General features: G+C 41.0%; 1 protein-coding gene across 1 annotated transcript in view; it reads right to left on the reverse strand.

Annotated features, from left to right (window-relative positions):
• Window positions 1-23,362, reverse strand: part of SLC35D2 (solute carrier family 35 member D2) — a 186,289-nt gene that overhangs the window by 30,257 nt on the left and 132,670 nt on the right. Inside the window, exons 9-11 of the mRNA XM_077299652.1 lie at window positions 12,165-12,232; window positions 7,335-7,413; window positions 3,430-3,512 (exon numbers count right to left, since the gene is read on the reverse strand). Coding sequence (XP_077155767.1) covers window positions 3,430-3,512; window positions 7,335-7,413; window positions 12,165-12,232 — 230 coding nt within the window. The remainder of the gene's footprint in view (window positions 1-3,429; window positions 3,513-7,334; window positions 7,414-12,164; window positions 12,233-23,362) is intronic.

Consider the following 23,362-nt stretch of genomic DNA (forward strand, 5'->3'; position numbering starts at 1 on the left):
CCATAGTGGAGTTTGGAGTCAGACTGTTTGAGGGTGTGCACAGGTGTCTTTTTATACTGATAACAAGTTTAAACAGGTGCCGTTACTACAGGTAATGAGTGGAGGAAAGAGGAGACTCTTAAAGAAGAAGTTACAGGTCTGTGAGAGCCAGAAATCTTGATTGTTTGTTTCTGACCAAATACTTATTTTCCACCATAATATGCAAATAAAATGATAAAAAAAACAGACAATGTGATTTTCTGGATTTTTTTTTCTCAGTTTGTCTCCCATAGTTGAGGTCTAACTATGATGTAAATTACAGACGCCTCTCATCTTTTTAAGTGGTGGAACTTGCACTATTGCTGACTGACTAAATACTTTTTTGCCCCACTGTATCTTTCTGATTTAAGGGCATAAAAATTCAAAATTTGAAAATTGCTAAATTTTTAAATTTTTTGCCATATTTCCATTTTTTTCATAAATAATCACAAGTAATATCGAAGAAATGTTACCACTATCATGAAGTGCATGTCACGAAAAAACAATCTCAGAATCAGCAGGATCCGTTAAAGCGTTCCAGAGTTATAACCTCATAAAGTGACAGCGGTCAGAATTGTAAAAATTGGCTCGGTCATTAAGTACCAAATTGGCTCTGTCACTAAGGGGTTAAACAGGCCACAACCAGGTGCTCCCCTCTAGATTTCAGACACAGGAGTGAAAAGAAATAATCAGAACAGTTGTCCAAGAGCCCAGGAACACCTGTGGAGAGCTACAGAAAGACCTGGAATCTGTAGGTACAAGTGTTTCAAAGAAAACTATAAGTAATGCACACAACCTCCATGGCCTGTATGCACACCACCATTCAAGAATCCATTGCTAAACAAAAAGCATGTTGAAGCACATTTAAAGTTTGCTCCACAACATTTAAACAAGCCTGTGAAATACTGGGGGGAATATAGTCTGGTCAGATGAGACCAAAATTGAACTCTTTGGATGCCATAATATACAACATGTCTGAAGGTCAAATGGCACTGCATATTACCCCATAAATAACATACAAACATTGAAGTTTGGAGGTGGGAACATCATGGTGTGGACTGTTTATCAGCATACGACACTGGCAAACTTCTTAGAATTGAACGAAGGATGAATGTACAGATGTACCAAGATATTTGTGATAAACATCTGCTGCCATCTGCCAGGATGATGGACATGAAACGAGGGTAGACATTTTGACAAGATAATGATCCAAAACACACAGCAAAAAAACTCTCAATTGGTTACAGAAAAAGCCAATCACCTGACCTAAATCCTAAAGAAAATTTACAGAAGGAACTAAAGCTCAGAGTTCATAGAAGGAGCCCACAGAACCTTTTTAGGCTGTGTGCACACATTCTGGATTTTTTGCGTTTTTTCAATATAAAACCACAATAAGAAAGAAAGCCATTAAGCATCCTATAAATAGAATGCAATCCGCAATTTTTGTGCATATGTTGCGGGGGTTTTTTCCGCTAAAAAAATGCATTGCGGAAAAAAACACAGCATGTTCATTAATTTTGTGGATTTTTTGCGGATTTCCTGCTATTTAATGCATTGTGAAGCTCCGGAAAAAAAGCAAAAAATCCACACAAAAATGCACAAAAAACACGCAAAAAACGCATGCGGATTTTCTGCGGAAAAAATCCGTTTTTGTTCAGGAAATTTCTGCGAATAATCCTGACGTGTGCACATAGCATTAGGATTTGAAGAGTGATTGTGTGTTAGAATGGGCCAAAATCACATCTGAGCAATGCATGTGACTAATTTCTCCATACAGGAGGCGTCTTGAAGTGGTCATCACCAACAAAGGCTTTTGGAAGAAGTATTAAATACATTTCAGTAAGCGTGTTCAATACATTTTTCCTGTGTCATTTCTCATTATTACACATAACTTAATGTATGGTCTATGGTTTGATTTCTTTGACTGTGTGGATTTGATGGGTTTTTACTAATATCTAGAGAGATGTTCATCTAAATAGCACCTTTAGAAATTTATTCACCTTGAAAATTGGTGACATGTTCAATGCTTCTCTCACCCGCTGTATTTAGAGTATCTAGCCTAAGTCTATATCAGCTATTTGTCAGTTTACTTTGTGGCAGAAATTTGTCCTGATTTGTTGACATTGTTGTCACATTCAAGCCACTCATCTTTTTCCACTAGACCACATCCCTTTCCATCTATGTCATGCACATTTGTCAAGAACACGCAGCAGAAAGTGTCTAAAAATAAATAATACATTTGGTGCAAGCCATGAAGGACAATTTTTTGGCAGTTAGCTTAATAAATATCTGAACCAATTGAAAAATTTTTGTTCGTTTGTTTTTTGTTCCCTTTCAAAATTGTATCCTGTTTGTGTTTTTTAATCTATATTTCTATAACTTTGTAATAGCTATAAGTCATCGGCAAAAAAAGAAAAGTCAACTTTCTTATAGCTATGCTATGACGGAAAAATAACGTTATGGCTCTTGGAAGGCTAGGGGGAAAAAACAGAAAGCAGAAAAATGGAGTAATAAATTAAATTGCTAAGGTTTTTTGAATCAGGTTTTTGTTTCAATATATTACGTTTTGCTTGGAAATCACAAAAAAAGCAGGACTATATTTAAAGACATGCCCTTGGAGAATATTTAGTCTTGTTCCACATCAAACAAAACAATTCCACTATTATTGATACTCCCTATGGTCAGTGGTGTTAATCGAACAAGAAGAAATTGAGAAATTCATCAACATGGAGAATCCAAAACTTTACACCCTGTAGATGATGGATTCTGTTCAAAGGAATATCAGACTGAACATCTGTAGTATCCTGGTTCTGACTTTTACTGGACTGAAATCACTCTACAAGCCAATGATAGCACTTTGATAGAGCTGGAAGCTGAATTTACTCCTCCTTTATTAGATGATAATCTAACAAACACAATTGAGTGTCATATTAAGTATTAAAAAAAAAATTAAGATTTATTGAACCATTGGAAATGTTAAATAGACCATGCTATCGAGCTGGTATGTGAACATACCAATAGTTAATGAAGATGTTATTACTGACCTGCCAAGACATGTGAAGTGTTCCAGGTTAGATTTTTGTTAACGCAAGATCCAACTACATTGATAAATGTTAAACCCATAGAAGGATAAAATATGTAGAAAGCAGATTCTTTAAATACAATCTAGTTTGTTTCTCAGACTAGGAATGTGGACACCAAATAATACTAGAGTTCACAATTTAAACCTGTGTTACATTTCCTGGCTTTCCTTCACAATCCACAAATGTCTTGTCACATATTGTACAACAAATAGTAAATAGATAAGTACTTGATATTCATGAAACATTTTAAAAATATAAAAAAATAAAAATAAAAAAATGTGCATTTGGTACAATGAGATGGTAACAATAAAACAAACATGGTACTTACCAAATATTTAAGCCTAAAAAATTTAGCCAAGAAAACATATAATCTCCTCCAATAAAAATTCCAATGTAGGCGATAGATACATTCTGTAAAAAAAATATAATTGTAGTAAACAAGGTATCAAATAATCATAATATTGGACCTGACACCAGACATCACAATAGACACCGAGTACCTATTCAAATAGATATCTTAGACCCAATGAGGCTGGTGTATTTACTCATAAAATCCAAGTCAGAATAGCTGTGTAATTCTTTATATCCAACATGAATCTCTGCCCACCTACTCTGCTGGACAAAAGCCTCAGTGTCCCTCCTCCCTGCTACCAAGATCTCCCAGTGCTTAGTAAAAGCTGTAGATGTTGGTCAGGTTGGGCAGAGATTGATTACACTTTGCCCATGATTAACTAAGTCTGGGTGGTACATGTCAATCTCAATGAGGCTGAGTGATGGAGTAAGATGAGCCTGATTCATTAGGAGATTTAATGAATCAGGTGCGTCTTACAAGTGGGGTGCACATTGGTGCTCTTTGGCAGAAATCTTACCTGTCAGGAAATGGTGTCACCATTTAGGTGTATAATGCGCCAAAACTGATCATGAATTAAATAGGTGAGCGTTGCCACCCCTTCGTCCAACCCCAGCTTCACCCACTTTGGTGGTCCTGGTCGAAACTAGCATTAAAATCCCCAAAGTGTATACATTTTTGTGCAATTCTGTGTGTCACGACTCAGCTGTTGGGTGACCCGGGACCAGTAGCTCCTTGCCTGTCTCTAACACTATGGGGCGCCCTAGTTCGCCCTATTCCCCAAAATACTTCTGAAGGTGATGATGCCAGGGTAGCGACCTTTGCCTTATCTCCTGAGCCCTCCATCTGTTTTCTTCCCCCACTCAGGGAAGAGGGGCGCTGCTGTGCCACCAAACCGATAAACATGCTACACAAACAAGGGTAAACTGAAAGCACCAAGCATACAAAATATTCACTCACATATAACAGAGGAATAAACTGGGGAGTGGAGGATGGGAAAAAAAACAAAGCAGAGGAGGGAAGGGAATTACCACACTTAAAAACCACACAACAGTCACAGATATCTCCTACAAAACTGCTTCTCATATGAACACCTTTCCTCCTAAGCCATGCAGCAAATGCTAGCTCTGATTGAAAAGAAATAAACACCATCAAAAAGGAGAAGTGCTTCTTAGTGCAGGAGTAGGAGCAATAAGACTCTGTGGCACTGTGATACATAAACATCTTAATTATTTGGGGCCTTGAACTTCCACTTTTGGCCTAGACTGATCTTTAAATAAGAATTTTATGAGGATTATACAGCCATTCTTAGATTAAAAAATTCTAAGAGATCTACTTAATAATGTATGTTGTTTATACTGTGAAAACAGGTAACAGATTGCCTTAAAGCGGTTTTTTTGCATACATATGACATATAGCACCTGAATCCATTTCCAGCAGCAACCGCATCCAAGTGTAATCTGGAGAAATATTCAGACAAATGTACCTTGCCCTATTCAAAATGATAAAACCACAGGATATAGCTTGGCTGACTGTTAGTCTTACAAACTAAATGCCTAAATATGGAAAAATTCTTTATAATTTTGCATACAAAATTGTTAAATTGGTAAAATATTAATTAGAATACCTTATCTAAGATTGGTATCACAAGACCGACGATCATATTCTGATTACGGCTCATGATGTTCGGACTGAGATTGTTGATGGCTGGTCCAAACATTGAGGCCGATTTCACACGACATTCATAGATCAAGAATAATTTCAGTCATATAGTATGAACTAGTGATATGACCCTGTACAAGTAGTGTGTATGACACTAAGCCTCATACAGAATATCATATCTGTAGTATCCTGGTTCTGACTTTTATGTTCTAGCAGCAGACACATTGTTACGGAGAGCCCAGGGAAGTTAAGGCTGGTTACCCGGGACCCTGTGATATCCCTCAGACTATGTGAAACCCTGTCTGTCCCTCTCCCAGAATTTACACTAATGGTGTGCTTGTCTGGGCCACCAGGCCTGGCCCTGACTCCTGTTTCAACCCTAAGCTGAAACCACCACCCGCCACCCAGTGAAGTGATATCACACCAACCCCCACAGAAAGCACAGACAGGGTAAACTAAAAACGCACCACGCCGCAGACACACAGGAAAAGACTATAATGTGCTCAGGGCAAAGGAAATACAAATATAGAAAGGAGAAATATAACAAAGGTTAATACACCACCAGATACGATATATCTCCTACAAGACCACCACTCCAGACCGGAATCACTAGGCACGAGGCACAAGCTATAATCGGCGACGCCCAAAGTCCAGCACGACTATTTAAAGACCGTGGGCGTGACCCAGACTCCAACCCGAGTACCAGCTAGATTAACCCCGGACAACCAGAATAAAGTCTTGCCGGCGCCACTGAACCTATAGTGGACGTATGTGGAATTACCGCTGCCTGTCGGACGCCCTAGTGTGAATAGCATCCGACATGACACACATCTCTACAACAACTGTTAAGAGGAGACTTTGTGCAGCAGGCCTTCATGGTAAAATAGCTGCTAGGAAACCACTGCTAAGGACAGGCAACAAGCAGAAGAGACTTGTTTGGGCTAAAGAACACAAGGAATGGACATTAGACCAGTGGAAATCTGTGCTTTGGTCTGATGAGTCCAAATTTGAGATCTTTGGTTCCAACCACCGTGTCTTTGTGCGACACAGAAAAGGTGAACGGATGGACTCTACATGCCTGGTTCCCACTGTGAAGCATGGAGGAGGTGTGATGGTGCTTTACTGGTGACACTGTTGGGGATTTATTCAAAATTGAAGGCATACGGAACCAGCATGGCTACCACAGCATCTTGCAGCGGCATGCTATTCCATCCAGTTTGCTTTTAGTTGGACCATCATTTATTTTTCAACAGGACAATGACCCCAAACACACCTCCAGGCTGTGTAAGGGCTATTTGACCAAGAAGGAGAGTGATGGGGTGCTACGCCAGATGACCTTGCCTCCACAGTCACCAGACCTGAACCCAATTGAGATGGTTTGGGGTGAGCTGGACCGCAGAGTGAAGGCAAAAGGGTCAACAAGTGCTAAGCATCTCTGGGAACTCCTTCAAGATTGTTGGAAGACCATTCCCAGTGACTACCTCTTGAAGCTCATCAAGAGAATGCCAAGAGTGTGCAAAGCAGTCATCAAAGCAAAAGGTGGCTACTTTGAAGAACCTAGAATATACAGTAAGACATATTTTCAGTTGTTTCACACTTTTTTTGTTAAGTATATAATTCCACATGTGTTAATTCATAGTTTTGAAGCCTTCTGTGTGAATTTACAATTTTCATAAAAAAAATACAGAAAAATCTTTAAATGAGAAGGTTTGTCCAAACTTTTGGTCTGTACTGTAGGTCACAGAAATTTGAATCAAATGATACATCAGATCATGGATATCAAGGTTTCATTTCAGAGAAATCTACATTTTTCTTAATATGTACATGAGCTGTTTAAGATCTATGGGCGGGACACATCTCCCAGATAATTTGCCTCCAAAGCTTGTTTTAAATTAAATAAGGAGTTATCAGTTACTGAGACATGTAATGACTGACAGTCTGTCTTCTGATCATCATGTCTCACACTGATAACTCCCCTTATTTTCATTTAAAATAACCCTTTGAGATTCCACTGACTGATTCCCTATGATACCATTAGTACAGACATTTAGGCCTTACTACCTGGATACTCTATAAATGTCTGATACATGGGCATGGCTGCATTGAGCACAACAATAGTATATGGCACAAGGTTTTTACATGCCTATTATAGATTTTGCACATCTGAAATACAGTAGACATTTTTGCATCAGGAATTGCTCAAGTGCGGAAAGAAGATTTACCTTGAGGGCACCAATGACTGTGGTAGTAAGTGGTGAATTGTAGTAACTGCAGAGTACTATCGCATAAAGGAGCACAAACCTGCAATAAAGAGAAGCAGAATAAATGCGGCTATATGTGGTGAGAGAGGGAGCTGAAAACGTAATGATGGCTATGGCATTACACAGTAGTTTTAAATTGGTGTTCATTAAGACTTAAAATCTAAAATTTAAAGCGTACTTGTTTTTTCACACAAACCGGGTAGAAAAGCCCGGTCTTGCTGCCCTCATCCTAGTCCACAATGCACACTGATGCACATACCATCTAATATGTCCAGGAATTGCCCTGATTCTCCTGCTCTGTAACTTGCCAGTCACTCTTTTGAGGGAGCAATTTGTATTTTTCGGAATCTTTCCAGCACCATAGATGCATGAACCTCCTTTCCCTGACTTCCCAGCATGCACTGCACCGAAAGTCTACCTTGACTGTTTGGTCTGAATGTTGCAGTCTTGCTTTATTTTGTCACATACACTGCTCCATATCTATCCGAGAGACCGGCGCATTATTCCCGGATGCCTGGAATAGAGTGGTGTTTGTGGAGCGGCCCCCAGACGCAGGACGGTGGGGTACTCGGTATTGGGTCTATCGGTTCTGAGGATGTCACGGTGGCCTGACCCGGTCTGTGGTCCTGCTAAGGGGCGCCCAATAAAAGGTGTAGGTGGTGGTGTAGGTCGCAGTAAATAACGAGGACACAGGGTTGTAGTCTCTTTACCTCTTTACTGAAGGCTTCGGCATCCGCAATCCAGAGCACTGTTAACAGGGCTGTCTGAGACCGGCCGGTCCGAATGCACATCCAGAGTTCCCTTTACAGGTGGAAATCAGTAGCCTTCCTACTAGCGCCTGGGTGTTGCAGTACTTCCCTGCTGAGCAGCACGGGATAGTCCTCACAACTGTCGTGTATGTTTCTGTTCTTTCTCTCCGTCAACCAGATCATATGGATAGGACGCATCCGTATGACGGGGTAGGCCTGGAGTTATTTTATAGGGACCCTAGAGACGCCCTTCTCCCACAATTGCCTCCGTTGTCTTCATTAGGTGAATTAGGTGAGACAGCCAACCTATAATTAACTGCCCTGCCGTTGGTTTGAAGTAATGCTTGGAGCCCAATACTTCCTCGACGTTCCGACCACTGGCTACGCGCCTCAGTAGGATGTTGCCACGATCTTAGGGGCACGACTCCTACTGGTTCTATCGCCTTTGTGCTGTGATCTCGTTTCTCACTTCTCCACAATATACTTCGCTTCGTGTCCCTTCTTAAGATGCCGCCGCAATGAAGTGCAGGCGCGGCTCCGTAATGATCTGTCCTTTTCGCTAGGCCTCTGAAAGGATCCCACCCCTGACAGGGACCCCCCTGAATCTTCCCAAGCAACCTCTTCTCTCACTAGATGTTACCTGGGCAAAACCCAGTCAGCTTCTCCCTAACTTCCTATCCAACCCCCAGTTTTACCAGAGTGTGAGGAGTGGCCTAATACATAGGACCCTTTGCTCCCCCTGGTGGCCGGAGTGTGAAGTGTAATGTGTGACTGTGATACCTGGTCAGGTGAACTCCTTTAGTGCCATCAGACGTACCATCACTCCCCTTAGTGGCGGAGCGTCAGTACTGCAATGACCAGGACTCTGGGGCACTGCACTTGTAATGGCATATAGCTCTGCTCTCTTCTCCCTGCACAGTAATCGCCACCAGTGTGATCCCGTTAGACATCATCCTGATGTGGCCAGATAAGCATATAAAATATGGTGTGCTTCAGGAGTACTTGGAGTGGGCTGCCTGTGACTGTCTCTAGTCTTCCCTTCACCTCCATAGAACTTTATGAACACCAACTGTCATCTATCTTAGTAATGTGAAAATCTGTCTTCATTGAATACAGATTTTACCACTGAATACAGAGATTACAGAGTGAAAGAGCAGTCATCCAAAGAGAGAAGCTTATTTCTCCAATAAGATATATTACAAAGTTTCTTACTTTCACATGTGAAAATTGAAACAACGACTACTCTTTAAATAATGCAGCATGAGTAGCTGCTAGTGATGAGCTACGTACTCGGATAAGATGTTATCGGAGCGTGTTCGGGTGCTGAGTGACTTGGGCATGCTCCAATAATATGTTTGAGTCTGAGACTACATGTCTCACGGCTGTTCAACAGCCACAACACATGCAGGGATAACCTGTTTATTAGCCGCAACACATGAATGGATTACCTGATTATTAACCTCAACACATGCACGGATTACCTGTTTATTAGCCGCAACACATGAATGGATTACATGTTTGTTAGCGACAACACATGCAGGGATTACTTGTTTGTTAGCCACAATATATGCACAGATTACTTGTTTGTTAGCCACAACACATGCAGGGATTACCTGTTTGTTAGCCGCAGCACATGCAGGGATTACCTGTTTGTTAGCCACAACACTTGAATGGATTACCTGTTTATTAGCCGCAACACATGCAGGGATTACCTGTTTGTTAGCCACAACACATGCAGGGATTACCTGTTTGTTAGCCACAACACTTGAATGGATTACCTGTTTATTAGCCGCAACACATGCATGAATTACCTGTTTGTTAGCCGCAACACATTCAGGGATTACATGTTTATTAACCGCAACACATGCATGGATTACCTGTTTATTAGCCGCTACACATGGATGGATTACCTGTTTGTTAGCCGCAACACATGCAAGGATTACATGTTTATTAACCGCAACACATGCATGGATTACCTGTTTATTAGCCGCTACACATGCATGGATTACCTGTTTGTTAGCCGCAACACATGAATGGATTACCTGTTTATTAGCCACAACACATGAGTGGATTACCTGTTTATTAGCCACAACACATGAATGGATTACCTGTTTATTAGCCGCAACACATGCAGGGATTACCTGTTTGTTAGCCGCTACACATGCATGGATTACCTGTTTGTTAGCCGCAACACATGCAGGGATTACTTGTTTGTTAGCCGCAACACATGCATGGATTACCTGATTATTAGCCTCAACACATGCATGGATTACCTGTTTGTTAGCCGCAACACATGCATGGATTACCTGTTTGTTAGCCGCAACACATGCAGGGATTACTTGTTTGTTAGCCGCAACACATGCATGGATTACCTGATTATTAGCCTCAACACATGCATGGATTACCTGTTTGTTAGCCGCAACACATGCATGGATTACCTGTTTGTTAGCCGCAACACATGCAGAGATTACCTGTTTGTTAGCCACAACACTTGAATGGATTACCTGTTTATTAGCCGCTACACATGCATGGATTACTTGTTTGTTAGCCGCAACACATGCATGGATTACCTGATTATTAGCCTCAACACTTGAATGGATTACCTGTTTATTAGCCGCTACACATGCATGGATTACCTGTTTGTTAGCCGCAACACATGCAGGGATTACTTGTTTGTTAGCCGCAACACATGCATGGATTACCTGATTATTAGCCTCAACACTTGAATGGATTACCTGTTTATTAGCCGCTACACATGCATGGATTACCTGATTATTAGCCTCAACACATGCATGGATTACCTGTTTGTTAGCAGCAACACATGCATGGATTACCTGTTTCTGTTTGTTAGCCACAACACTTGAATGGATTACCTGTTTATTAACCGCAACACATGAATGGATTACCTGTTTATTTGCCACAACACATGAATGGATTACCTGTTTATTAGCCGCAACACATGCAGGGATTACCTGTTTGTTAGCCGCAACACATGCAGGGATTACCTGTTTGTTAGCCGCAACACATGCATGGATTACCTGTTTCTGTTTGTTAGCCACAACACTTGAATGGATTACCTGTTTATTAACCGCAACACATGAATGGATTACCTGTTTATTTGCCACAACACATGAATGGATTACCTGTTTATTAGCCGCAACACATGCAGGGATTACCTGTTTGTTAGCCGCAACACATGCAGGGATTACCTGTTTGTTAGGCAATCCCGCATGTGTTGTGGCTGTTGAGCATCTGCAAGACATGCAGGCATGGGGACTCGAACATATTTTTCGAGCACGCTGAAATCACTCCGTTAGCACCCGAGCATGGTCAGATAACACATTATCCGAGCACGTTCACTAGTAACTGCACATTTCTTGCTTGTGACAAATTGTACTTGTCATATAAACAAAGGAGAAAGAAAAGGTGAATGTCACAAAATCAAAGGAAAAGGCATGTGATGCAACATTGTAGTTTACCAAAACAAGATGCATAGTGATGGAAGGGTTTGGATAATGATGACTAGTACTGTATAGTAATACACATTACATGAATGTAGCTGGACTGAATGATCTCAGTAGGACGGGCCATCTAACGGCAGATGTCATGAGAAAGAAGAATCTCAATATGTGCAATCCTTTGTTCTCCCAGGGGATAAGCCACTACCAGGGATGTTAGGCAGCAGCTTGTTCCCCTTCACTATTGAGAATACAAGCACATGCAGAGTCCAGCAGGCATGTCTATAGGGGTGGGAACAGACTTTTAAGGTGAAGGCAAACTGAGACCTTAGCAAATGTAAACTAAAATCAAGCACATACTATATATAATACTATACCTACTGACAATATAAACCGTCCTGTTAACCAGGGAGATCAATGAGCGTTATTCATGTGGATGCTTATACTTGCAATATAATTGCCGTCAGGGTGGGTCACTAACGAATTGGCCATCTTATATGAAGCCAGCAAACTATTGTTTAGCATTTAGTTTAGTGACATCAAGTATATTTATTCATTAATGCAACATATCTCTGACTACTTACCCCATCATGCAGGCGAGGAGAAATTGGAAAACAAAATAGAAATGTGTCCACTTGCTGAAATGTATCGCCTAAGGAAAGACAGTGCATGCACATATTACTGCCATATAATTCCTGTATTAATAAATGCAGCAATAACTCTATAATTCACTATCTTTTAGCATTACAATAAAAAAGTGAGAACCATTTTCATACAAAAGTATTTTGTTTTAATACTTGCCACCAAACTAATAGTGGAATAAACAGAGAAACGGTATAGCAGAATTACTGGTATCTCCTGTGTGTTTTGAACCCACTTCTGGTTATATCTTGTAAATACTGTTACAAAATATTGCTGAGTGAAAGTAGCCTAAAAGATTAATCCATAATAATCTCTTCTACCAAATGACTAGCTCTTATTGGATGTGGAACCTTTCTGGCCCTCTTATATTGGAAGCCTATAGGCGTAGCTAGAGGTTCGGCTCAGGTGGGGTAAAGGTGGCCGAAACATCTGAGTGGACCCCTAACCAGGTTACCCTGATTACAACTATGGTGGGGTACCCCAATTGTGGATCTAGGAAAACCTCAGCAGATGATCGCGCTATTACTGAAAAATCTCCATACAAAGCCGAACACTGATATTACCGCCATACTGTGACCATATAGTGGTAGATACCAGTGCTGCTGAACATATAAGAGATTACAGTAGAGTTACAACTGACATTCTTTCTGATGGAGTAGTTCACTTTTCCCGTCTTTTCTAACTTGCCCAGATCGACTTGACAACTTCTCCCAGCAACAACTCGTTGGCAGATATTACAACAAAGACACATTTGCCTTGTCACATTTCCAGCTCCGTTCCCATCTATTCCCAATCTGCATAAATGCCTCTTCGTACTGATATCCCAATGCTGAGCCGCTGCTGCTGCCATATGTGTCTCTATTACCGCACCTGCTGTTTGGCACAATAACAGCACTCCTCTTAATGCCCCACATAATAATGTCCACCAATATGCCCTTTACATAGTAATAATGCCTCCTTTGTGTCCTCTAGATGGTAAAGTTGCCTCCTATAAAATAAGAAAATATTAATGCCCTGTGCAAATGCATGTCCACATTTTGCCCCTAGAAAGTGATAATGCCCCATGTGCACTTTTCACAGTCACGATACTGAAATACTGAGTGCCCCTACAGCAATAGTACTTCTTAAGTGCCCATTTAATATTTAATAATGTCCACTGAGTCCCCATTTGTACAGCTCCCCTATACACAGTATGATGGGCCCACATCTCCCCTCTACATACAGTGTCTTGCGAAAGTATTCGGCTCCCTAGAACTTTTAAACCTTTTACCACATATCACACTTCAAACATAAAGATACCAAATGTAAATTTTTGGTGAAGAATCAACAAGTGGAACACAATTGTGAAGTTGAACGAAATTTATTGGTTATTTTAAATTTTTGTGGAAATTCAAAAACTGAAAAGTGGGGCGGTGTGCAATATTATTCGGCCCCTTTAACTTAATACTTTGTTGCGCCACCTTTTGCTACGATTACAGCTGCAAGTCGCTTGGGATATGTCTCTATCAGTTTTGTACATCGAGAGACTGAAGTTCTTGCCCATTCTTCCTTGGCAAACAGCTCGAGCTCAGTGAGGTTTGATGGAGATCGTTTGTAAGCAGCAGTTTTCAGTTACATAGTTATTATTAAGGTTGAAGGAAGACTGTAAGTCCATCTAGTTCAACCCATAGCCTAACCTAACATGCCCTAACATGTTGATCCAGGGGAAGGCAAAAAAACCCCATGTGGCAAAGAGTAACTGCACCATGGGGAAAAAAATTCCTTCCCGACTCCACATACGGCAATCAGACTAGTTCCCTGGATCAACGCCTTATCAAGGAATCTAGTGTATATACCCTGTAACATTATACTTTTCCAGAAAGGTATCCAGTCCCCTCTTAAATTTAATTAATGAATCACTCATTACAACATCATACGGCAGAGAGTTCCATAGTCTCACTGCTCTTACAGTAAAGAATCCGCGTCTGTTATTATGCTTAAACCTTCTTTCCTCCAGACGTAGAGGATGCCCCCTTGTCCTTGTCTCAGGTCTATGATTAAAAAGATCATCAGAAAGGTCTTTGTACTGTCCCCTCATATATTTATACATTAACATAAGATCACCCCTTAGTCTTCGTTTTTCCAAACTAAATAGCCCCAAGTGTAATAACCTATCTTGGTATTGCAGACCCCTCAGTCCTCTAATAACCTTGGTCGCTCTTCTCTGCACCCGCTCCAGTTCAGCTATGTCTTTCTTATACACCGGAGACCAGAACTGTGCACAGTATTCTAAGTGTGGTCGAACTAGTGACTTGTATAGAGGTAAAATTATGTTCTCCTCATGAGCATCTATGCCTCTTTTAATACATCCCATTATTTTATTTGCCTTTGTAGCAGCTGCCTGACACTGGCCACTGAATATGAGTTTGTCATCCACCCATACACCCAGGTCTTTTTCATTGACGGTTTTGCCCAGAGTTTTAGAATTAAGCACATAGTTATACATCTTATTACTTCTACCCAAGTGCATGACCTTACATTTATCCCCATTAAAGCTCATTTGCCATTTATCAGCCCAAGCTTCTAGTTTACATAAATCATCCTGTAATATAAAATTGTCCTCCCCTGTATTGATTACCCTGCAGAGTTTAGTGTCATCTGCAAATATTGAAATTCTACTCTGAATGCCCCCTACAAGGTCATTAATAAATATGTTAAAAAGAAGAGGGCCCAATACTGACCCCTGTGGTACCCCACTGCTCACCGTGACCCAGTCCGAGTGTGCTCCATTAATAACCACCCTTTGTTTCCTATCCCTGAGCCAGCTCTCAACCCACTTACACATATTTTCCCCTATCCCCATTACTCTCATTTTATGTAACAACCTTTTGTGTGGCACCGTATCAAAAGCTTTGGAAAAGTCCATATATACTACGTCCACTGGGTTCCCTTGGTCCAGTCCTGAACTTACCTCTTCATAGAAGCTGATCAAATTAGTCTGACATGAACGGTCCCTAGTAAACCCGTGCTGATACTGGGTCATGAGGTTATTCCTCTTCAGATACTCCAGCATAGCATCCCTTAGAATGCCCTCCAGGATTTTACCCACAGTAGAGGTTAAACTTACTGGCCTATAATTACCGAGTTCAGTTTTTGCCCCTTTTTTGAATATTGGCACCACATTTGCTATACGCCAGTCCTGTGGTACAGACCCTGTTATTATGGAGTCTTTAAAGATTAAAAATAATGGTCTATCAATGACTGTACTTAGTTCCTGCAGTACTCGGGGGTGTATCCCATCCGGGCCTGGAGATTTGTCAATTTTAGTTATTTTTAGACGCCGCTGTACTTCCTGCTGGGTTAAGCAGGTGACATTTAATGGGGAATTTTTATCACTAGTCATTTTGTCTGCCATGGGATTTTCTTTTGTAAATACTGATGAAAAAAAGTAATTTAGCATATTGGCTTTTTCCTCATCCTCATCCACCATTTCACCCAGACTATTTTTAAGGGGGCCAACACTGTCATTTTTTAGTTTCTTACTATTTATATAGTTAAAGAATATTTTGGGATTATTTTTACTCTCTCTGGCAATGAGTCTCTCTGTCTCAATCTTTGCTGCCTTGATTTGCTTTTTACAGAATGTATTTAATTTTCTGTATTTATTTAATGCCTCCTCACTACCTACTTCCTTTAATTCTCTAAATGCTTTCTTTTTGTCCCTTATTGCGCCCCTTACAGCTCTATTTAGCCATATTGGTTTCCTCCTATTTCTAGTATGTTTATTCCCATACGGTATATACTGTGCACAGGTCCTATCCAGGATGCTAATAAACGTCTCCCATTTTCTTTGTGTATTTTTGTGTCTCAGGATATCGTCCCAGTTAATTGCACCAAGATCCTCTCTCATCCGTTGGAAATTTGCCCTCCTGAAGTTTAGTGTCCTTGTCACCCCCCTACTACCCATCTTATTAAAGGTTACATGAAAACTTATTATTTTGTGATCACTATTCCCCAAGTGACCCCCAACCCTTATATTTGATATGCGGTCTGGCCTGTTGGTTAATATTAGGTCTAGCAGTGCCCCCCTCCTTGTTGGGTCCTGAACCAGTTGTGAAAGGTAATTGTCTCTCATAGTTGTCAAAAACTGATTACCTTTGCTGGAACTGCAGGTTTCTGTTCCCCAATCTATTTCAGGGTAGTTGAAGTCCCCCATAATAATGACTTCTCCTTGAGTCGCAGCTTCATCTATTTGCTTTACGAGGATATTCTCCATTGCTTCCATTAGTTTTGGAGATTTATAACAAACCCCTATCAGTAATTTATTATTTTTTCCCCCTCCCCTTATCTCCACCCACAGAGACTCTACATTTTCATTAGATTCACCTATATTATCACGCAGGATGGGTTTTAAGGTCGATTTTACAAACAGACACACCCCACCCCCTCGCTTATCTGTACGGTCATTTCTGAAAAGGCTATAGCCCTGCAAGTTAACAGCCCAGTCATGGCTCGCATCCAACCACGTCTCAGATATCCCCACCATGTCATAATTATGCTCCAACAACATTAGTTCTAATTCATCCATTTTGTTGGCGAGGCTTCTGGCATTAGTATACATGCACTTGATGTTACTCTCTGTACTTCTATTCTTTCTTAAATTACTAACTGTTCTAACCCCACCCCCCATGCCACCGCCACCCCCAACTTCCTTATTTGTGCCCAGGTCTCTATCTGCACTATCTTCCCCTCCTATAAAATGAATACCCTCCCCCCCAATCCCTAGTTTAAACACTCCTCCAACCTTCTAACCATTTTCTCCCCCAGCACAGCTGCACCTTCCCCATTGAGGTGCAGCCCGTCCCTAGCGTAGAGCCTGTAGCCAACTGAGAAGTCGGCCCAGTTCTGCAGGAACCCACAGATTCTCGATTGGACTTTGACTTGGTCATTCTAACACCTGAATACGTTTATTTGTGAACCATTCCATTGTAGATTTTGCTTTATGTTTGGGATCATTGTCTTGTTGGAAGACAAATCTACATCCCAGTCTCAGGTCTTTTGCAGACTCTAACAGGTTTTCTTCAAGAATGGACCTGTATTTGGCTCCTTCCATCTTCCCATCAATTTTAACCATCTTCCCTGTCCCTGCTAAAGAAAAGCAGGCCCAAAACATAATGCTGCCACCACCATGTTTGACAGTGGGAATGGTGTGTTCTGGGTGATGAGCTGTGTTGCCTTTACGCCAAACATATCGTTTGGCATTGTTGCCAAAAGTTCAATTTTGGTTTCATCTGACCAGAGCACCTTCTTCCACATGTTTGGTGTGTCTCCCAGGTGGCTTGTTGCATACTTCAAATGACACTTTTTATGGATATCTTGGGACTCTTGGCTGCATCTCCTGTCATGGTTCCCAATGGCAAGGGAACGTAAGAAACATATAAATAACGAACGAGCTCTCGGGTGATGGAAACTCGAGTTGACCGTGAGCTAAATCTACCACACAAGTAATAGTAGCCAGGGAGCATACCTACGGCTTCCTAAATGCCACGCGCCAGCCGGAGGACTAACTAAGCCTGGTAGAGGAAGAAACAGACCTGGCTTACCTCTAGGGAAATACCCCAAAAGATGATAGCAGCCCCCCACATGTAATAACGGTGAAATAAGAGGAAAAGACATACACAGTATGAAAGTAGATTTAGCAAAGAGAGGTCCACTTACTAGATAGCAGAAGGATACAAAAGAGGACTTCACGGTCAACTGAAAACCCTTTCAAAAAACCATCCTGAAATTACTTTAAGACTCCTGTGTCAACTCATGACACAGGAGTGGCAATTTCAGTCCGCAAGAGCTTCCAGCTACAGAGAATTACAAAAACTGCAAACTGGACTAAAGATACAAAACAAAAGGACAAAGTCCACTTAGCTGATCAGCAGACTAGTAGCAGGAACATGCAACCGAAGGCTCTGGTTACAATGATGACCGGCAAGGAAATGACTGGAGAGCAAGGCTAAATAGGAAACTCCCAAACGCTGATGGAAGCAGGTGAACAGAAGCAGCAAAGTGCAAACAAGTCACCAGTACCACCAGCAACCACCAGGGGAGCCCAAAAAGCGGATACACAACAGTACCCTCCCCTTAAGGAGGGGGCACCGAACCCTCACAAGAACCGCCAGGGCGATCTGGATGAGCCCTATGAAAGGCACGAACCAAATCCGAGGCATGAACATCAGAGGCAGTTACCCAAGAATTATCTTCCTGACCATAGCCCTTCCATTTAACCAGATATTGAAGTCTCCGTCTGGAAATACGGGAGTCCAAGATCTTTTCTACCACGTACTCCAATTCACCCTCCACCAGCACAGGAGCAGGAGGTTCAGTAGAAGGAACCACCGGTACCTCATATCTCCGCAACAGCGACCGATGGAACACATTATGGATAGCGAAAGATGCCGGGAGGTCCAAACGAAAGGAGACAGGGTTAAGAATCTCCAAAATCCTATAAGGACCGATGAACCGAGGCTTAAATTTAGGAGAAGAAACCCTCATAGGGACAAAACGGGAAGACAACCACACCAAGTCCCCAACACGAAGGTGGGGGCCAACACGACGACGGCGGTTAGCAAACTGCGGAGTCCTCTCCTGGGACAATTCCAAATTATCCACCACTTGTCCCCAAATCTGATGCAACCGATCCACTACCGCATCCACTCCAGGACAATCCGAAGATTCAACCTGACCAGATGAAAAACGCGGATGAAACCCTGAATTGCAAAAGAAAGGAGAAACCAAAGTGGCAGAACTAGCCCGATTATTAAGAGCAAACTCCGCCAACGGCAGAAAGGCAACCCAATCATCCTGATCCGCAGACACAAAACACCTCAAATAAGTCTCCAAAGTTTGATTAGTTCGTTCCGTCTGGCCATTGGTCTGAGGATGGAATGCAGACGAAAAAGACAAATCAATGCCCAACCTGGCACAGACTGCCCGCCAAAATCTAGACACGAACTGGGTACCCCTGTCAGAAACGATGTTTTCCGGAATACCATGCAGGCGAACCACATTTTGAAAAAACAGAGGGACCAACTCAGATGAGGAAGGCAACTTAGGCAATGGCACCAAATGAACCATTTTAGAAAAACGGTCACACACCACCCAGATGACAGACATCTTCTGAGAAACAGGGAGGTCCGAGATAAAGTCCATAGAGATGTGCGTCCAAGGCCTCTTCGGAATAGGCAAGGGCAACAACAACCCACTAGCCCTAGAACAACAAGGCTTGGCCCGAGCACACACATCGCAAGACTGCACAAAAACACGCACATCTCGAGACAGGGAAGGCCACCAGAAGGATCTAGCCACCAAATCTCTGGTGCCAAAAATTCCCGGATGACCTGCCAGAGTAGAAGAATGAACTTCCGAGATGACTCTAGTGGTCCACTCGTCAGGAACAAACAGTCTATCAGACGGACAACGATCAGGTCTATCCGCCTGAAATTCTTGCAAAGCACGTCGCAAATCAGGAGAGACAGCAGACAAAACCACTCCATCCTTAAGGACACCAGCAGGTTCAGAATTCCCAGGAGAGTCAGGCTCAAAACTCCTAGAAAGAGCATCTGCCTTCACATTCCTAGAACCCGGTAAGTACGAGACCACAAAATTAAACCGGGAAAAGAACAACGACCAACGTGCCTGTCTAGGATTCAGGCGCCTGGCAGACTCCAAATAAATTAAATTCTTGTGATCAGTCAAAACTACCACCTGATGTTTGGCACCCTCAAGCCAATGACGCCACTCCTCAAATGCCCACTTCATGGCCAAAAGCTCCCGATTACCAACATCATAGTTTCGCTCGGCGGCCGAAAATTTTCGCGAAAAGAACGCACAAGGTCTCATCACTGAGCAGTCGGGACTTTTCTGCGACAAAACCGCCCCCGCTCCAATCTCGGAAGCATCGACCTCAACCTGAAAGGGAAGGGAAACATCAGGCTGGCGCAACACAGGGGCAGACAAAAAGCGGCGCTTAAGCTCCCGAAAGGCCTCCACGGCAGCAGGGGACCAATTGGCAACATCAGCACCCTTTTTAGTCAAATCCGTCAGAGGTCTAGCAACGCCAGAAAAACCAGCTATAAATCGACGATAAAAATTAGCAAAGCCCAAGAATTTCTGGAGACTCTTCAGAGAAGTAGGCTGCGTCCAGTCGTAAATAGCCCGAACCTTGACAGGGTCCATCTCAATAGAAGAAGGGGAAAAAATGTACCCCAAAAAGGAAATTTTTTGAACCCCAAAAACACACTTTGAACCCTTTACACACAAAGAATTCTCCCGCAAAACCTGAAAAACCCTCCTGACCTGCTGAACATGAGACTCCCAGCCATCAGGAAAAATCAAAATATCATCCAAGTACACTATCATAAATTTATCCAAATATTCACGGAAAATATCATGCATTAAGGACTGAAATAGTAGAAAACGAAAGTTGATTCCAGCTCCAAGATGTTTGTATAAAATTCAATCCTTTATTGGAAAATTATTAAAACACAGGCTGCAATGCTCTCCATAACAACGGGAAACGAGCTACGCGTTTCGATCTATTACAGATCTTTGTCAGAGCTACACAGAAACAAACATGCTGACAATATAAAACTACCACCAACCAATAGGCATAGGATACAAAATCATGTGATTTAAGGTCCTCCTAATGCAAAACTAAATCATTAAAAACAACATTAATGTGGATAATATATCAGTTATAAATATATATATACATACAAAAAAGGAAAAAAACATGAAAAATATATAAAGCTCATGAAAATGATGTTAATAATGATACATTAACTCATTGCGTTTGTTGAGACCGGCTGGAAACCGGGTATTCAAGTAGTAAATCCAGAAGGCTTCACGTGTGAGAAGACAGCGTTTAAGATTCCCACCTCGCTGAGGTTTGTTAACACGTTCAATGCCGTATGCCAAGAAGGATTTGGTGCTGCATGCATGTTGAGAAATAAAATGTTTAGATGCAGCTGAAACAGATCGGGACGAATTGCCCGCATTTTCAATGTCATATAAATGTTCATTGATCCGTGTCTTCAGCTTACGTGCAGTACATCCAACATAAGACAATTGGCAAATGGTGCAATCAATTTTATATACCACAAAGGCAGTATTGCAGTTAATATATTGCTTAATTATGAAACTTTTCGTTTTATCTGAATTCATAAATGTCTTATTGGTTCCCGTATGAGCACACATTTTACATCTATTGCTACCACATTTATAAGACCCATTATAATTCAACCATGTTTTATTTGTGCCTTTTTCTGGACAAAACATGCTGGGAGAAATTCTATTGCCTATAGTAACAGCCCGTCTGGATACTATATTGATCCCTGTGTCCAGAATTTTGGCCAGACTTGGGTCCTCATAAAGAATAGGCAAAAATTTGTTAATAAGATTTTTTATATAGCTAAATTGAGGACTATGTTGAAAACAAATAAAGGGTTTTTTATTGCTAGTTTTTTCTATCAATTTTGAAACAGGCTCATTTGTAGCAGTAGATGGAATTAATTCGTCACGATCCTTATGTTCAACAATTTTACGTGCCCTATTTAACATCCAATGTGGATAACTACGGCGTTTCAATTTATTAGATACTAAATCAATCTCATTCTTTAATACTATATTATTACTACAGTTTCTTTTAACCCTGATGAATTCACCGACTGGTATGGACTGTATGGTATGCATAGGATGTTCACTGTGCGCATGTAAAATGGAGTTACCACTAAATGACTTGTGATGGGTTTTCGTTTCAATCAGTTGATTGGCAAATCCAACCAAATTGAGATCCAAAAAATTAATTTCTTTTTGATTAAATTTATGAGTAAACCGTAAATTACAATCATTTAAGTTAACTTAAATGATTGTAATTTACGGTTTACTCATAAATTTAATCAAAAAGAAATTAATTTTTTGGATCTCAATTTGGTTGGATTTGCCAATCAACTGATTGAAACGAAAACCCATCACAAGTCATTTAGTGGTAACTCCATTTTACATGCGCACAGTGAACATCCTATGCATACCATACAGTCCATACCAGTCGGTGAATTCATCAGGGTTAAAAGAAACTGTAGTAATAATACAGTATTAAAGAATGAGATTGATTTAGTATCTAATAAATTGAAACGCCGTAGTTATCCACATTGGATGTTAAATAGGGCACGTAAAATTGTTGAACATAAGGATCGTGACGAATTAATTCCATCTACTGCTACAAATGAGCCTGTTTCAAAATTGATAGAAAAAACTAGCAATAAAAAACCCTTTATTTGTTTTCAACATAGTCCTCAATTTAGCTATATAAAAAATCTTATTAACAAATTTTTGCCTATTCTTTATGAGGACCCAAGTCTGGCCAAAATTCTGGACACAGGGATCAATATAGTATCCAGACGGGCTGTTACTATAGGCAATAGAATTTCTCCCAGCATGTTTTGTCCAGAAAAAGGCACAAATAAAACATGGTTGAATTATAATGGGTCTTATAAATGTGGTAGCAATAGATGTAAAATGTGTGCTCATACGGGAACCAATAAGACATTTATGAATTCAGATAAAACGAAAAGTTTCATAATTAAGCAATATATTAACTGCAATACTGCCTTTGTGGTATATAAAATTGATTGCACCATTTGCCAATTGTCTTATGTTGGATGTACTGCACGTAAGCTGAAGACACGGATCAATGAACATTTATATGACATTGAAAATGCGGGCAATTCGTCCCGATCTGTTTCAGCTGCATCTAAACATTTTATTTCTCAACATGCATGCAGCACCAAATCCTTCTTGGCATACGGCATTGAACGTGTTAACAAACCTCAGCGAGGTGGGAATCTTAAACGCTGTCTTCTCACACGTGAAGCCTTCTGGATTTACTACTTGAATACCCGGTTTCCAGCCGGTCTCAACAAACGCAATGAGTTAATGTATCATTATTAACATCATTTTCATGAGCTTTATATATTTTTCATGTTTTTTTCCTTTTTTGTATGTATATATATATTTATAACTGATATATTATCCACATTAATGTTGTTTTTAATGATTTAGTTTTGCATTAGGAGGACCTTAAATCACATGATTTTGTATCCTATGCCTA

The sequence above is a fragment of the Ranitomeya variabilis genome, chromosome 1 (genome assembly GCF_051348905.1).
Source record: "Ranitomeya variabilis isolate aRanVar5 chromosome 1, aRanVar5.hap1, whole genome shotgun sequence".
In the NCBI taxonomy this organism is placed as follows: domain Eukaryota; kingdom Metazoa; phylum Chordata; class Amphibia; order Anura; family Dendrobatidae; genus Ranitomeya; species Ranitomeya variabilis.